Raw genomic sequence first — 13,307 nt, 5'->3', positions numbered from 1 at the left:
AAGAAAAACATCCTGATTGGCAAGAAACAATTGCCCGCATGAAATCCGTTAGGTGTAATTACCCTGTCAACCTCTCCCCAGCCATTCTTGGAACAATCAATCCAAATCCGTGCTTGATGCCCAAGATGGTTTGAAACACCATTGACAGAAAGAAAATGCAAAAGCAACTCTCGAGGCCAAATCGCTCAAAAATGCCCCGCATGCCGACGCTGGAATGAGCAAAGTATAGATAGTGGCAAAAAGCATCCGTAAGGTATGAGATGTCGTGATTTTGGTACGCGTCGAGACACTCGCGCAAAGAGCCAGCGATCTCGAGGAGAAAATAAAGCCAGGTGTTCGGGTGGATACGTTGCTCAGTGAAGCGGGTCGGCATCGGCAGCGACGATGTATCCCACTTGGAAGCTCTTGCGACAAATCGGGCAGCTTCGAAGGCTTGGGTCAGCGGAGATGTTTCCGAAGCATTGCTTGCAGGATCGGTGACCTGTGGAAGGGACATGTCAGAACATGGCAGTAACGATTGCAGGATGTAAACTCACCGCAGATCAACACGCACCAGATGTGCTTGTCATCCTCGCGGCAAATAACGCAGTTTGACTCGCCAGCCTGGTAGTTGAGCTGCACGTTCTGCACCTTGCCACAGCAGGTACCACGATTGTCCAGGCAGGATTGGCAGGCAGCCTATCCGAGTTAGTGGCTGGATGTTGCGAGCTTGGTAGCAGACCTACATGACCACACTTGGTGAAGAGGTAAGGCTTCCCAGCATTCGGCTTCCGACAAACACAGTTGATGGTGGTGAGATCCCTGGCCGAGGCGTTCTGATGCTCGGCGTCGATGAATCCAGATTTCAAAGGACTCTGCGATTCTTCCTTCTTCACGGAAGGCGTGTCTTTGGCAGCCTTCGGAGGAGATTGCGAGTAGCTCGTCTTGCTGAAAAGTCTGCCGATGTTGTACTCTGGCTTAGTGACGCGATGACGGGGACTGCGACGAGGGCTGACAGCCGGGGTGACAGAGGCATCCTTTTGTCGGCGAGACACTGATACTTTGACGTCTGTGGTTCTTGGTTAGATGCGATTCGGACGAGGGATAGGTGGGAGCAGTACATGGCGACATGGCAGGCGATATCAGAGACCGTGATATTTTGTCCGAGACGCCGTCGTATTGTGATGCTGTCCAGCGAACGGTTCTGACGCTGGCTTCTAGCTGAACCTTGGGAGCGACTTGAATGAGATAGAGAGCGAAGGAATGTAAGGTGGCGGCGACAATTGCCAACGAGGGTGAGTTCACGGGCCTGGGCGAACGACGCGCGACAGTCGACGGATTGCTGAGTAGGGAAGGAGGTGGCGTAGATGCAGAACAACTGAGAAACAATTTTTGTGGGAAGGGTTGCAGAGATTTTCGAGATTGGGCCAGGTGAGTTGGCCAAGAGGAAAGTGGAAGGAACGAAGGAGGTAGGCCCAAAAGGAGCACAAGGAAGGCGCGACTTGAAAATTTCAGACCCAGCGAAATTGACTACACCAGGAGACCAAGTCGGCTTGTACTTGAGCTTTTACTTTTAGCAGGTTAATGACTGTCCAGGGTGATCGGCTTACATTTGCCGATAACAGGTTGATGGAACGACTACGCCTTTGTGGTGATGATGTCTGGTTATCCTCACAATGGATCTCAAGTTGACTTGCACCCCTCCGGCAAAGATATGTCAAAAGCATGCTAATACACCCCTGGTCTTTGTTGTATCCTACTAAGCAATCTGGAATCAAAAGTGAGCATGGAAACTATGGATAGCGCTTCCATCTGCAAAGATCAACTACTCTTCTTATGCCTGGATTTGTGTTGTTTGTGAGTCGCTTGTCTTGCTAGGAGCAACCTTCCAAAATTTTGAAACCTGTTGTTCTGTTTTACTAGCCCAATACTTTAGCAAGTGTGTGTCGAAACATCCCTCAATTCATGGCTCAAAATCGCGACATTTGGGATCTAATTTAATGTCATTTCACATGTTGGGAGTGATCAGCCTGCTCCACGATGCAATGTCACGACCTGAAAGATCAAAGCAAGGCTAGACAAATTTCTACGCGTAAGTTAGAACATCTGTTATACTTTGGAAGCCCGCGTTAATCATTGACCCTGATTCAATAGTCATCATCATTCGAGGAACTTTCCTTGCAATGTATTAATTATTGGCTGATGCTCAGGACCGCAAGGCTCGGTCATCCCTTCGTCCACAAGTTAACGATAAATCAAAGCGTCATTTTGAAAAGTTCATACTGGGAATGCGCACTCTACCCGTTGAAAACCACCTACATATCGCGAGCATGCACACAACGATCCGAAACCAGACCGCAGGTGACTTCACTGGCGCAGGTCGCACCGCGCATACTGGGAGGCTCCACGAGTTCAAACGCCTATCGCATGCAATCGTCATCCTAGAAAAGAAATCTCACTCTTGTTCAAACGGCATTAGCTGACCATGTTTGGTGGTTGAGTGGCGTCGGAATAGTGACCAGCTTGAAGTTCCGACCAGCCAAGTTTTGACAGGTCCGGTGTCGGCGCTTGCCATGCTTCTTTGCCATTCGGTTTCCATCACCGTTATGGCTTGGCTAATTGACGATGAGATGCCATGTTCACTTGATGCAATGGCCTGGGGGTCTTCGGCTCACACGGCCATTCTCGGAAGGTCACATCATGCCGCGGGGTTTTGACAAATCTCACGTCGTATCTCCGAATTAGCACGCCACGATCGGTGCATTCTGGCGGGCCCAGCTCCCCGAATGATTCCTACAAGACCAGCATGTTAAAGATGCCACGAAATTTCTCCGTTCGTTGCCACATCCCTGTGCAGGATTTCCGAGTCACCCAAACCGCTCAGGTCATGTTCGCAAGTCTTCGGCCCCACATTGGGGGGTGGATGTCGCCGAAATGCTGTCGGTGAGGGGTCAATCAATCACAATCACTTTCTTGGCTGCTTCCTTGGTCAGAACGTTTGTTGCTACGTTACAGCAAGGGAACGTTAGCTAAGTGGCTTGACAAAGTCCGAACTTGCAGGCACTTTACAAAAGACTTAAAGGGAGCGTTGGAGCCCAGCGACTCTGCCAATTGTCCTGCGTCTCTCCTTTGCGCCGAACAATAGCATCCACCTCGTCAAAATGCGCGATTTTGTCAAAGCGACTGTTTACGCGCGGATATATGTAGTTTTCGCGTTGATTCTTGCTCCTCTTCAAGCATTATGCCAATCTGATGGCAATGTCAAGAGCATCTATTTATTCAAAGACGTCCTTCAATCTAATACATCAGCTTTGAAAACCGCTGGATTCGATACGTTGCTCATATTCAGGATTGGCGTTCTTGAAACCGGAGATTTGGTGTATTACTCCACGGGAGATGCTGGAGAAGCTGTCGATGCTCCGGTAGTGACAGCCGGATCATACGTGGGAGGAGAAGCGTTATCCGAAAAGATCCGCTCCTTCAAAACAGGAACTACCCACATCAACCGAGTCGAGATATCCTTGGTGTCCCACGACACCACCTTCCAGAATATTCGGAGCCTTATCAACAGCAATGGAACCGGATCTGACTCTGTCTTGTATCAGGGTTTTCAAGCTTTGAAGACAGAATGGAATCTTGATGCGTTCAACAACGACGACGAAAGCGTATATGATGTTGCAAGCACTGTTAGCTTCGCTCAGCTTCTCGGCACGATCGGCTATCGGTACTCCATCGCGCCGTACACAAACAGTGGCTTTTGGGCCACCATAAAGAGTCAGATCGACGCTGCTGAGGCCGGTCTGTTCGATCGGGTTTACCTTCAAGTGTATGATGGAGGAGCGGGCAACAATCCGGGAAGTTGGCAAACAACACTTGGTGCTAAGGTAATCCCCTTGGTGTGGGTCATAAACGATGCGAAGCCATCACAAGGAGTAACCCCAGACCAAGCACAAGGAAGGTTTTCAACATGGGAACAGCAGTACGATGTCGCAGGAGGGGGCTACTGGAATGACTATGACATTGAAAAGATGAATTCATCTTATGAGGAGTACGGAGATGCCCTGTTGACAGTGTTCGGCTAGGTCCATCTGTTCCCGTTCCCATTTTAGACCTCATTTGTAAAAAGCCTTAGCTTATCTCGCCCTGTATAATTTCAAGTATTCCCAGTCTACGCTTTAAGTTTTGTGCAGCCTTGCCGAAGCCCACCCAAAGTACTTTGGCATTTGGGAATAGACTGCAATAGACTCTCTTATGAAAACAGTGTCTGAAATCACAATTGCTGGATATATGTCGTTAGGCTAGCCGACCAGATATTGGACCCACGAAGCCCCAGAAGCACCTGCAGGCGAACCATGAAAGGGTTGCAACCGTACAGCAACGTGATACCTGGTGAAGGTGTCGTCACTGACCGTTATCCCATATTCAGTGAAGTGGATCAACATGATCCATCCCCTCATTTCGATTATCGGCAAGGAATAATCGAGATCAAAGGAACTTTTGAGGACCTTCACGGATCGGCTCCATCTTCTCTGGATCTGAGTGACGGATTAACGTTGCTGCGCTTGAGGCTACAACAATTGGCCTCCTGTACCTTGGTCGGGTTTGCCATTCTCCGCTGACATTCATAGCGTTGGTAAGCTCGGACGTGACGCAATGACACATGGCACTAGTCATCGCCCTACGCCAGCTTGGAAGCCTGGTTTCACTCAATCAGAAGTGAACGGGAGAGCCCCCGATATTGGAAATCAAGTCGGAAACGTCACAGATTCTGGGACAACATTCAGGAATCTTCGTGTGATTGGTACGGCCGCGCCGGAAAGCTATGTAGCCGGTGACAGAACTGAAATATTCCAAAAATCAAGCGAATCATTCGGAAGAGGATGAAGTAACAGCCGTATCGACGATCTTCCATGTATGCTCCTGGACTTGCTGGATTTGATCAGCAGTCCAAGTGGGCTTGTTTTCAATCAATGATCCCTTGCTGTCAATACAACTCCAGAACTTGCCGTCTTTCTCGTTCATAGCGGAAACCTCTACCAGACCGGTGAGTAGGTTCGTGGCACATTCCTCGGACGTGATGCCAAGAATTTGACTGAAAACCCTGGTAGGCGCTCTCAAATACCAAGGCAATGAGCCAAAGAGCTCAGTCTTAACGATACCAGGATATGCGTGTATGAAATGGCGCTTCTTCGTGTTCTCCTTTGCCTGCTGTTTCGCGTAGGCCTGGATCATCCCATCCGTCATCGAGATACAGTGAGCCGCTGCATTGGCTATGCTAAAGTTGGCAGATAAATCCAGATCGGCCATGTTCAATTGTGCCGGATCGCCACGGGATCCATCGAGTACGATGAGAACCTTCGCATCATCCGTCAATACAGGCAGGAGCTCGCGAATCAGGAGTTGCCGGCCGTAATAGTGCAGCGCCATCTTGCGGTCAATACCCTCAGACGTCTCCGTACGTCCAGCAGTAGTGAGAATGCCCTGCGTGAGGACAAGAAGGTCGATTTTCGGGGCATGAGAGGACTTATAGGACTCCGTGTATTGCTTGATCAATCTCATGGACGACGCATCGAGCTGGCGAAATTTGATATTGGCATGGGGAATGTTTTGAGGTCGGGTACGTCCGCTGATGATCACAGTGGAGGAGGCGTTCGCCGCGAGGTGGCGGGCGATAGCATAACCGATCCCGCCTGTGCCTCCTACGATGAGGGCTCGGGTTTGCATCGTGGCAGTGCGCGCGAGTCTCTTATATTGAAGTTGATGATCAGACAGAGCAGGAATCTTGCAGTGTTGTTTTGAAGTTCCTGATTGCAGGGGTGCAGTGTCCTTACTCAGTTATTCCATGCCGGAACGCGTCGAGATACGGCCATCCGTGTACAGCCATTGGCCCGACCCGTCCGGAGCCCCACCCGTCACCCCCTGCCCGACTTGGAAATCTCGACGCGTTCCCTAGGGTCTCTGAATGGCCGGCATTGACTTCAGTGTCTCCACCTTCAATTGAAATCTCGACGCGTTCCGAAAGAGAACCCTGACCCTAACCCTAACCCTGCCATTACGTGGGCGATGGCTTGAAGTCAAAGCCGTTGTGGCCACCACCAGAATTGAAAGTGGGGCCAGAGAGAGGGGGGGTCAAAGCCGGCACGTAGAGGGGGTACAAAGCCGTAGAGATTCCCCAGAGTAAAATAGACAAAAGTAGCATGCAATTGAAGCCACAAACCGGGTCATTACGGGAATCCAGTTTTCAGTGTTTTGTTTCGCCATTTGAGTCCAGAAATAGGGAAATAGGGTAGTAGATATTTTTGTGATGTCGTCCCGATCCCCGCATTAACCAGCCAATCACATAACAGGGCCACCAGCCAGGCCAGAAAGCCCGACCGAGCGATGGAACGTAAGCAGGGAGGAAAGTAGATCAAGGAGAAAGTATATGGAATTAAGGGGCAGGAAGGTGAGTTTATAAAGAGAGGACAGGAGGAGTCAGTCATAAACAGTAGATAGAAGAAAGTAACCAATACATATAGCCAAAGATGGAGCCATTCGTTCACGACACGCAGTATTCCATTTTGATATGCACGTTATGTAAGTATGCAGTCGTAGCCAACGAAGTCACAGCACATTTACGCAATCACCATCGGTCAATCACCGCCAAGGCCAGGAGCAAGGTCGCCGGATTAGTCGGCGATATTCCCGGCATCATCCGCAGCCAGGCCGATTTGCAGTCGTTTCAATACCCAGACTCCACAGTCAAACCCATCGCCCACATCGCACCACCCCAAGTCGATGGATTACGTTGCCATTCATGCCGTTATATGTGCCGCCGCGTGCGAAACATGCAGGAGCATTGCCGGGCAGAACATGGATGGCAGAATGATTGGCAGAAGGGGGGTAATGTGCAGAAGAGGGCCATGGCAGCAAGGGATTTGCCGTGGGCGACGGGGGTGCCATGCCAGCGGTTTTTCCCATCACGCGCCGGGAGCCGGTGGTTCGAGGTCGGGCGGGGGTTAGGGGTGGCCGTTCGAAGCGAGCCATCGGGGCCGGGGACGGACGACACGGCGTGGTTTGTCGCGTTGCACGAGAACCAAGAGAAGCGGTTCGAGGCCGACGCGCGCGAGGAGGTTAGTATAGTAGACGAAAAGTTGGAGCCGAACGGGTGGTTGTACCGCGTCGGGTGGACGAGGGATTTGGAAGGGTTGAACAAGACGCAGTTACAGGAGGCCACGCGACCAATTGAGGATGGCGAGGAGACGTTAGAGGCCATATGGGCCGTGTTCAACAGCGTCGCCGACAAGGCACGCGCAACGGCAGCACCGCACAAGGTCGGGCACGACGCGTTGTTCGAGGCGGAGCGGAAGGAGATCGGCCAGAAGCCGGTGCGGCCGTTCGATAACCGCATGGAGGACGACACGTGGCAGCGGTACAAGGAGGTTTGGCGCAAGATGGTGAGCATATGGTTCCGCATGGACGAGTGGCCGGAGCGCGAGCGGCCGCCGTATCGGTTCACCATGCGGCAGGGGTTGTTGTGGGATGCGTTCACCAGCCGTGTCGAGGCGGACGTCGGCAGCAGGCAGGCCGCGCAGGCGGAGGAGGTCGAGAGGATGTGTTTGGACGCCATCATCGCCATCATCGCCATCATCGAGGACCCGTACAAGCAGAGCCAGAAGGAGAGCGCGATGATCGGCGCGTTGGCGGTGTTGGGCATCCGCGAGGACGGCGGTTGGCACCAGGCGACGGAGTACACGACGAATTATTCGGCCGTGATCAAGGTGGCCAAGATGTTCGTCGTATACCAGGCGTGGTTGGAGCGGCAGGACGAGGTGGCGGAGTTGACGGCGACCAAAGGGGCCGAGGCGGCGTACGAGGAGGCCAGCAGCGTGTTCCATTTGGTGCGCGACAAGGTGCGGCGGTTCATGACGCGGATGCCCGGGCGGCCGGACGACGAGCCCAGGGCGATGAATTGGATTTACGACGCGCGCACGTACGGGATGCACATCCGGTTCAACACGGTGGCGCCGGGGATGGTGGATTGGAGCGGCGACCGGATATCGTTCCGACGGGTGCAGGTGCGGGTATGCGAGTTGGCCGAGATGTTCCACGGGTTAGCGCAGGAGGCGCGGTCGTTTTTGGCGCAGTTGGCGGTGGTGGATGGGCATGGGGACAGGGATAATGAGCACGGCGATGAGCATGGCGATGGGTATGGAGGCCGATCAGCGTTGGCAGCAGCGTTGCCCGCCATCAGGTGGGAGAGCATGCACGACGACCACAGCCAGGACCGGCCGGGGTATTCGTTTTTACACGACGACCGCAACGAGGCGTGGGTGGGCAAGGGGAAGGGGTGGATCGCACGGCGCATCGCAGAGTCGGAGGCACGGCGGCGGGCGTGGTTAGACCCGACGCGAGGGACGGCGGCGGCGGCGGCGGCGGCGGCAGTGGCAGCAGCAGGAGAGGCGGAGGAGGCCACGTCCAACCGCAGCAATAGTCACCACCCATACCGCGAGAGGACGGTGCAGGTATACAGACAAGCGTTGGAATCGTTCCGGGAGCGGTTGTGGATGTTGATGCACATGGTGGCAGGGCAGCCGGCGCGGGCGCCCGAGTTAGCAGGCATCAGACACAGCAACACAGCCAACGGCGGGGTCAGAAACGTGTTTGCACACGACAGCATGATATGTTTCGTCACGTCGTACCACAAGAATTACCGCCAGACGGGGACGGCCAAGGTGATACACCGGTATTTGCCGCGCGAGGTCGGCGAGTTGTTGGTGTGGTATTTATGGTTGGTGTTGCCGTTTTGGCAGCAGGTAGGAGGCATCATCCACCAGACGGACCGGAAGAGCGCATTTTTATGGGCGGACGATGTAGTTGTAAGGAGCAGGGCAGCAGGCGACGACGCCCGGAACAACACCGAGGACGACGACGCCCGTGATAACACCATCACAGACGAGAGCACCCCCGCCACCCCCGGCCGGGCCCCGTGGACGGACGAACGGTTGTGGACGTCAGACAAGGCAAGGCGGATCATGCAGCAGCACAGCGAGCGGTTGGTCGGCAGCAAGATCAACATCAGCGGGTGGCGGCACATGGCCGTCGCCATCGCCAACCGGTATTTGAACGAGGCGTTCGGGCGGGCAGACGACAGAAACAACGACAACGACGACAACGACGACGACGATGTCGGGGTCGAGGACAGCGCATTGGATTTGCAGGCCGGGCACGGCACGCACGTGGCGGGGATGATATACGGGCGGTTGTACCAGGAGGCGCCGTTCGGCACGGCGGCGTTGCGGGACAGGTTCCGGGCCGTCAGCCGGCAGTGGCACCGTTTGTTGGGGTTCGGGGCGGAGGACCGGGGCGGCGGGGCACCGACCAAGCGGCGGCGGACGGCGACGACGGCGGCGGACGAGGAGTTCGAGGGGCAGCGGCGGCGGCGGTTCACGCGGTTGCAGTTGGCCAACGCCGCCGGGCAGTTGCGGCAGATGATGGGGGACCCGCGGGCGGCGTTCCGCGGCCAGCAGGAGCGGGTGATCCGGTCGATCATGCGCGGCGACGACCCGATCGTGCAGGTGACGGGCACGGGCGGCGGCAAGAGTTTGTCGTTCATGTTGCCGGCGTATTGCGCACCGGACGGGGTGACGATCGTCGTGACGCCGTTGGTGGCGTTGCGCACCGACATGGACGCGCGGTGTTCGAGGTCGGGGTTGACGTCGACGACGTGGCGCGGCGGCGGGCGGGCCAACACGACGGCAGCAACGGTGGTGTTCGTGACGCCCGAGTCGGCCGTCACGCAGGGATTCCGGGATTTCGTCGGGCGGTTGCAGCGGCGGCAGCAGTTGGACCGGGTGGTGTTGGACGAGTGCCACGTCGTGTTGGACGGGTCGAGGGGGTTCCGGCCGGCGTTGCGGGCGTTGGGGCGGACGGTGCAGGAGTTCGGGGCGCAGTTGGTGTGTTTGACGGCGACGTTGCCGCCGGCGGAGGAGCGGGAGTTTTTCGCCGTGACGGGGATCCGGCCGGAGCGGGTGCGGGTGTTCCGCGAGGCGACGACGCGGAGGAATATCGGGTATGGGGTTGTCGTCGTTGCGTCAGGGTCAGGGGGTCGTGGTCGTGGTCGTGGGGCGGCAAGCCGCAGCCGCCGGGCAAAGTCAGGGTTAGGGTTATGGTCAGGTCAAGAAGGTGAGGACGGCGAGTTGAGCGCCGTCGAGGAGCGCGGTTGCCAGGAGGTCAGGGATTGGTTGCGGCAGCAGCCACGCGGCAAGGCGGTGGTGTACAGCAGCACGATCGAGGGCGTCGAGCGGATGGCCGAGGCGTTGGGGTGCGCGGCGTTCCACAGCAGCATCGGCAGCACGGAGGACAAGGCGTCGAGGTTGGAGGCGTGGAGGAGGGGCGACGGCGCCGATGAGGGCGTCATCGTGGCGACGAACGCGTTAGGGTTAGGCATCGACGTGCCGGACGTGCGGTTGGTGGTCCACGCGGGCATGCCGCGGCGGTTGCGGGATTTCGTCCAGGAGAGCGGGCGTGCCGGGCGAGACGGCCAGCCAAGCCGGTCGGTTGTTATATGCAGTAGGGCAGCCGTGGAGGAGGAGGAGAAAGAGAAGGAGGCAGGGGAGGCAGCGAAAGATGGGAGGGCAGCCGGAGGGGGATGGGAGGTGTCGACGAGGACATACATCAGGGGAGAGGTATGCCGGCGGATCGTGTTGGACGAGGTCATGGACGGGCGGACGGACCGTTCAGGATGCGAGGAGGGTGAAGAGGCATGCGACATGTGCCAGCAGAGGGCGTCGGAGGTGATGTGGGCAGATGACGGGGACGGACATGGAGACAGAGACGAAGAGATCAGGGCCGCGTTCGAGAGCAGTCAGCAAGCCGGGCAGTTCCGCCGGTGGCAGGCCAGGGCAGAGCGTTCAGGGTTAGGGGAGGAGGGGGAGACGTTCAAGCAGCAGTTGGGACGGTGCACGTATTGCGGGATACGCCGGAGAGAGAGCGACGGGCACACGTTGGACGATTGCCCAGGCCGCGGGGAGCAGGCGTGGGGGTGGACGGCGCAGTACAGGAGGCAGATGGAGGAGGCCATGTTCGACGGACGGAGGATGGAGAATTTCAGCAGTTGTTTCCATTGCGGATTGCCGCAGGGTTGGTGTCAGCGATGGGAGCCGTTGGGCGAGGACGGCGGGCGGTTCAGGGAGGTCGAGGGCGGTTCATGCCAGTAGCAAGGGATGATGGTTGCGATGTTCGCCGTCGCAACGATCGGTGTGGGGTCGAGGGTGTACGAGGAGACGGTGAGGGCGATGCGCAGGGCGGACGGGTTAGAGGAGTGGGCATCGAGCGAGGAGGAGGTATATAAGTGGTTAGGGCAGATGATCCAATGGGGAGGGGTGCAGTCAAGCAAGTTGTGCCGGTTGACGAGTCAGTTGTGGCAGAGGGCAGTGGAGGGCGTAGCAGAGGGGTGATCAGGCAGGGCAAGGCGGGGCGAGTAAGGGTAGTATATAAGAGTATTGTAGTTAGACAGTAAGGGGTAGAGAAGTAGAGCAGGGAAGCAGAATAGCAAACGGAGTATCAAACGTTTTCACACAGGATAAGTTCGCATAACAAGTGAGGGCAGAAAGAAGACAGCAAAGAGTGACGGAGGGGACATAGGGTTAGTAAGGGGAAGGAAGAGGATAATCAGAGGAGCAGGGTTAGTAAAGGTGAGGAAGGGAAGAATACGAAGGGCGGGATAGAAATATAAAAGGGATGTAGAATAGAAAGTCACGAGGAGCGGAGGAGCAGGGGAAGGATTCAAACATAATATAGCAAAGAGGCAGTGTTAGATATTTCAGGGGCCAGTATCAGAAATAGATAGTAAGTTGAAAAGAAGATAGAGGACAACAGAGGACGATAGGGATCGATGAAGGTCGATGGAGGTCGATGGAGGGCGATGAAGGAAGATTTCAGTCAATAAGGCAGAACGGGGATTCACAGAGAGGAGAGAGTGTGGATAAGGAAATTCAGAGTTAGTAAAGAGACGGGGAAATCAGTAAGGAAACGGAAATAAACACAACAAGTTAGTAAAGAAGGAGGGAGATTTATTTATCAATAAGTAGATATATGAGGCGTAAGTAGATAGAGCAGGGTTAAAAGAAGGGAAAAAGGTCAGAGTCATAGACGAAGGAAAAGGTTAGGGATAGATGGAAGAAAAGGGTCAAGGACAGCGCAGAGATGTCAGTCAAAAGAGCGGAAAAATGTAGTGTACGTACGTAATAGGGCAATAAAGTGCACAGCCGGGTTCAAAGCATTTTCCAAAGGTTAAATCGCATTCAGTTCGTACACATCACAAAGAAGGAAGATGACACAGTGTATATATACCAGATATATAGAGTATAAGAAAAAACAACAAAATGAAAAGGAGAAGAGAAAGGAAAGAGGAGAAAGACATAAAGGTAGAGGATAGGAGGTTGAGAGCAGATGCAGACGATATATCAAACAGAATGAGGGCAGAGGCATACCAATAAGAAGGAGCAAAGAGACAGAACATCCACACATATATAGAACGTAGTATAAGTAAGTTAAGGTAGGATAGATGGAGATAACCATCCAAGTCAGGGTTATACATTGAAGATCGTCAGATTGTATAGTTATATATACAATCACATAACGATAAGCGTATAAGCACAAACGCCAAGATAATCATAATCATCCGGGAAATACAACAGGGACATCAGTATAATGCCAAAAGAAGATTGAATATAACAGAGTAATAAGAGGAAATTTAGGTTAGGATATTATCAAAAGATGCACAGTTGTATACAAAATCATCAGTAAGGCGATATTCAAAAGGAAAAGAGCAAAATCAGTTTATATATAATTTAACATAAGGTTCAGAAGAAGCAATACCAAGCCAGAGAGGACGTCAAAATAGAATAATAATAGTATAGTTCAAAGGTCGATTTTTGATGCGCATTTCAAGGTTATGATAGTTATTAAGAGAATGATAGGCAGGTTAGGGTTATATCAGAAAACACAGGCAGCAAAGAGAATATATAGTCCACATATGACGAAGGGTTCATGATACCACGACACACAGCAGATAATAACAGTAGAAAGATAAGCAGAACAAAGTATAAGGCATTTCCACATCACAAGGTTTAATGTTACACAGGAGGTGAAGAAAGAAGATTGACGGGAGAGTTGAAAAGTCCAGAGGCAGGCAGAAGGAGAGAGTAGGAGGGAGAGCAAGAGGTCCAACAGAGCAAGAGAGACCAAGCAGGTAAAAAGGGTTAGGAGATACATATCAAGGTTACATAATACAGGACAGCCAGAATAGCGGTATAAGATTTTAGGGTTAGGGTGGAAGTACAGTT

The 13,307-nt window shown here is 53.9% G+C and overlaps 4 protein-coding genes across 4 annotated transcripts; 2 read left to right on the top strand and 2 right to left on the bottom strand.

The window, feature by feature from the left end:
• Positions 1-353: 353 nt before the first annotated feature.
• On the bottom strand, positions 354-1,110 carry CGGC5_v014273 (uncharacterized protein; the record flags this gene model as incomplete). The annotated part of the gene is made up of 4 exons (XM_032028340.1): positions 354-481; positions 537-678; positions 726-1,048; positions 1,101-1,110. The coding sequence occupies 4 exons, from the start codon at positions 1,108-1,110 to the stop codon at positions 354-356; spliced, it is 603 nt and encodes a 200-aa protein (XP_031875373.1).
• Positions 1,111-3,140: 2,030 nt separating this feature from the next.
• Positions 3,141-4,061, top strand: CGGC5_v014272 (uncharacterized protein; the record flags this gene model as incomplete). The annotated part of the gene is made up of 1 exon (XM_032028339.1): positions 3,141-4,061. The coding sequence occupies one exon, from the start codon at positions 3,141-3,143 to the stop codon at positions 4,059-4,061; it is 921 nt and encodes a 306-aa protein (XP_031875374.1).
• A 784-nt stretch (positions 4,062-4,845) lies between these two features.
• On the bottom strand, positions 4,846-5,703 carry CGGC5_v014271 (putative oxidoreductase; the record flags this gene model as incomplete). Its single annotated transcript, XM_032028338.1, has 1 exon — positions 4,846-5,703. One exon carries the CDS (start codon positions 5,701-5,703, stop codon positions 4,846-4,848), a length of 858 nt encoding a protein of 285 aa, XP_031875372.1.
• A 1,178-nt stretch (positions 5,704-6,881) lies between these two features.
• Positions 6,882-11,177, top strand: RECQL3-1 (ATP-dependent DNA helicase Q-like 3; the record flags this gene model as incomplete). The annotated part of the gene is made up of 1 exon (XM_066153068.1): positions 6,882-11,177. The coding sequence occupies one exon, from the start codon at positions 6,882-6,884 to the stop codon at positions 11,175-11,177; it is 4,296 nt and encodes a 1,431-aa protein (XP_066007482.1).
• Between the last annotated feature and the right edge of the window lie 2,130 nt (positions 11,178-13,307).

This window comes from Colletotrichum fructicola (assembly GCF_000319635.2).
Source record: "Colletotrichum fructicola Nara gc5 chromosome Unknown KSG_Nara_v1_contig09, whole genome shotgun sequence".
NCBI classification, from domain to species: Eukaryota; Fungi; Ascomycota; class Sordariomycetes; order Glomerellales; family Glomerellaceae; genus Colletotrichum; species Colletotrichum fructicola.
Note: the sequence above shows the minus strand (reverse complement) of the source record. Positions and strands in the feature narration are given on the sequence as shown.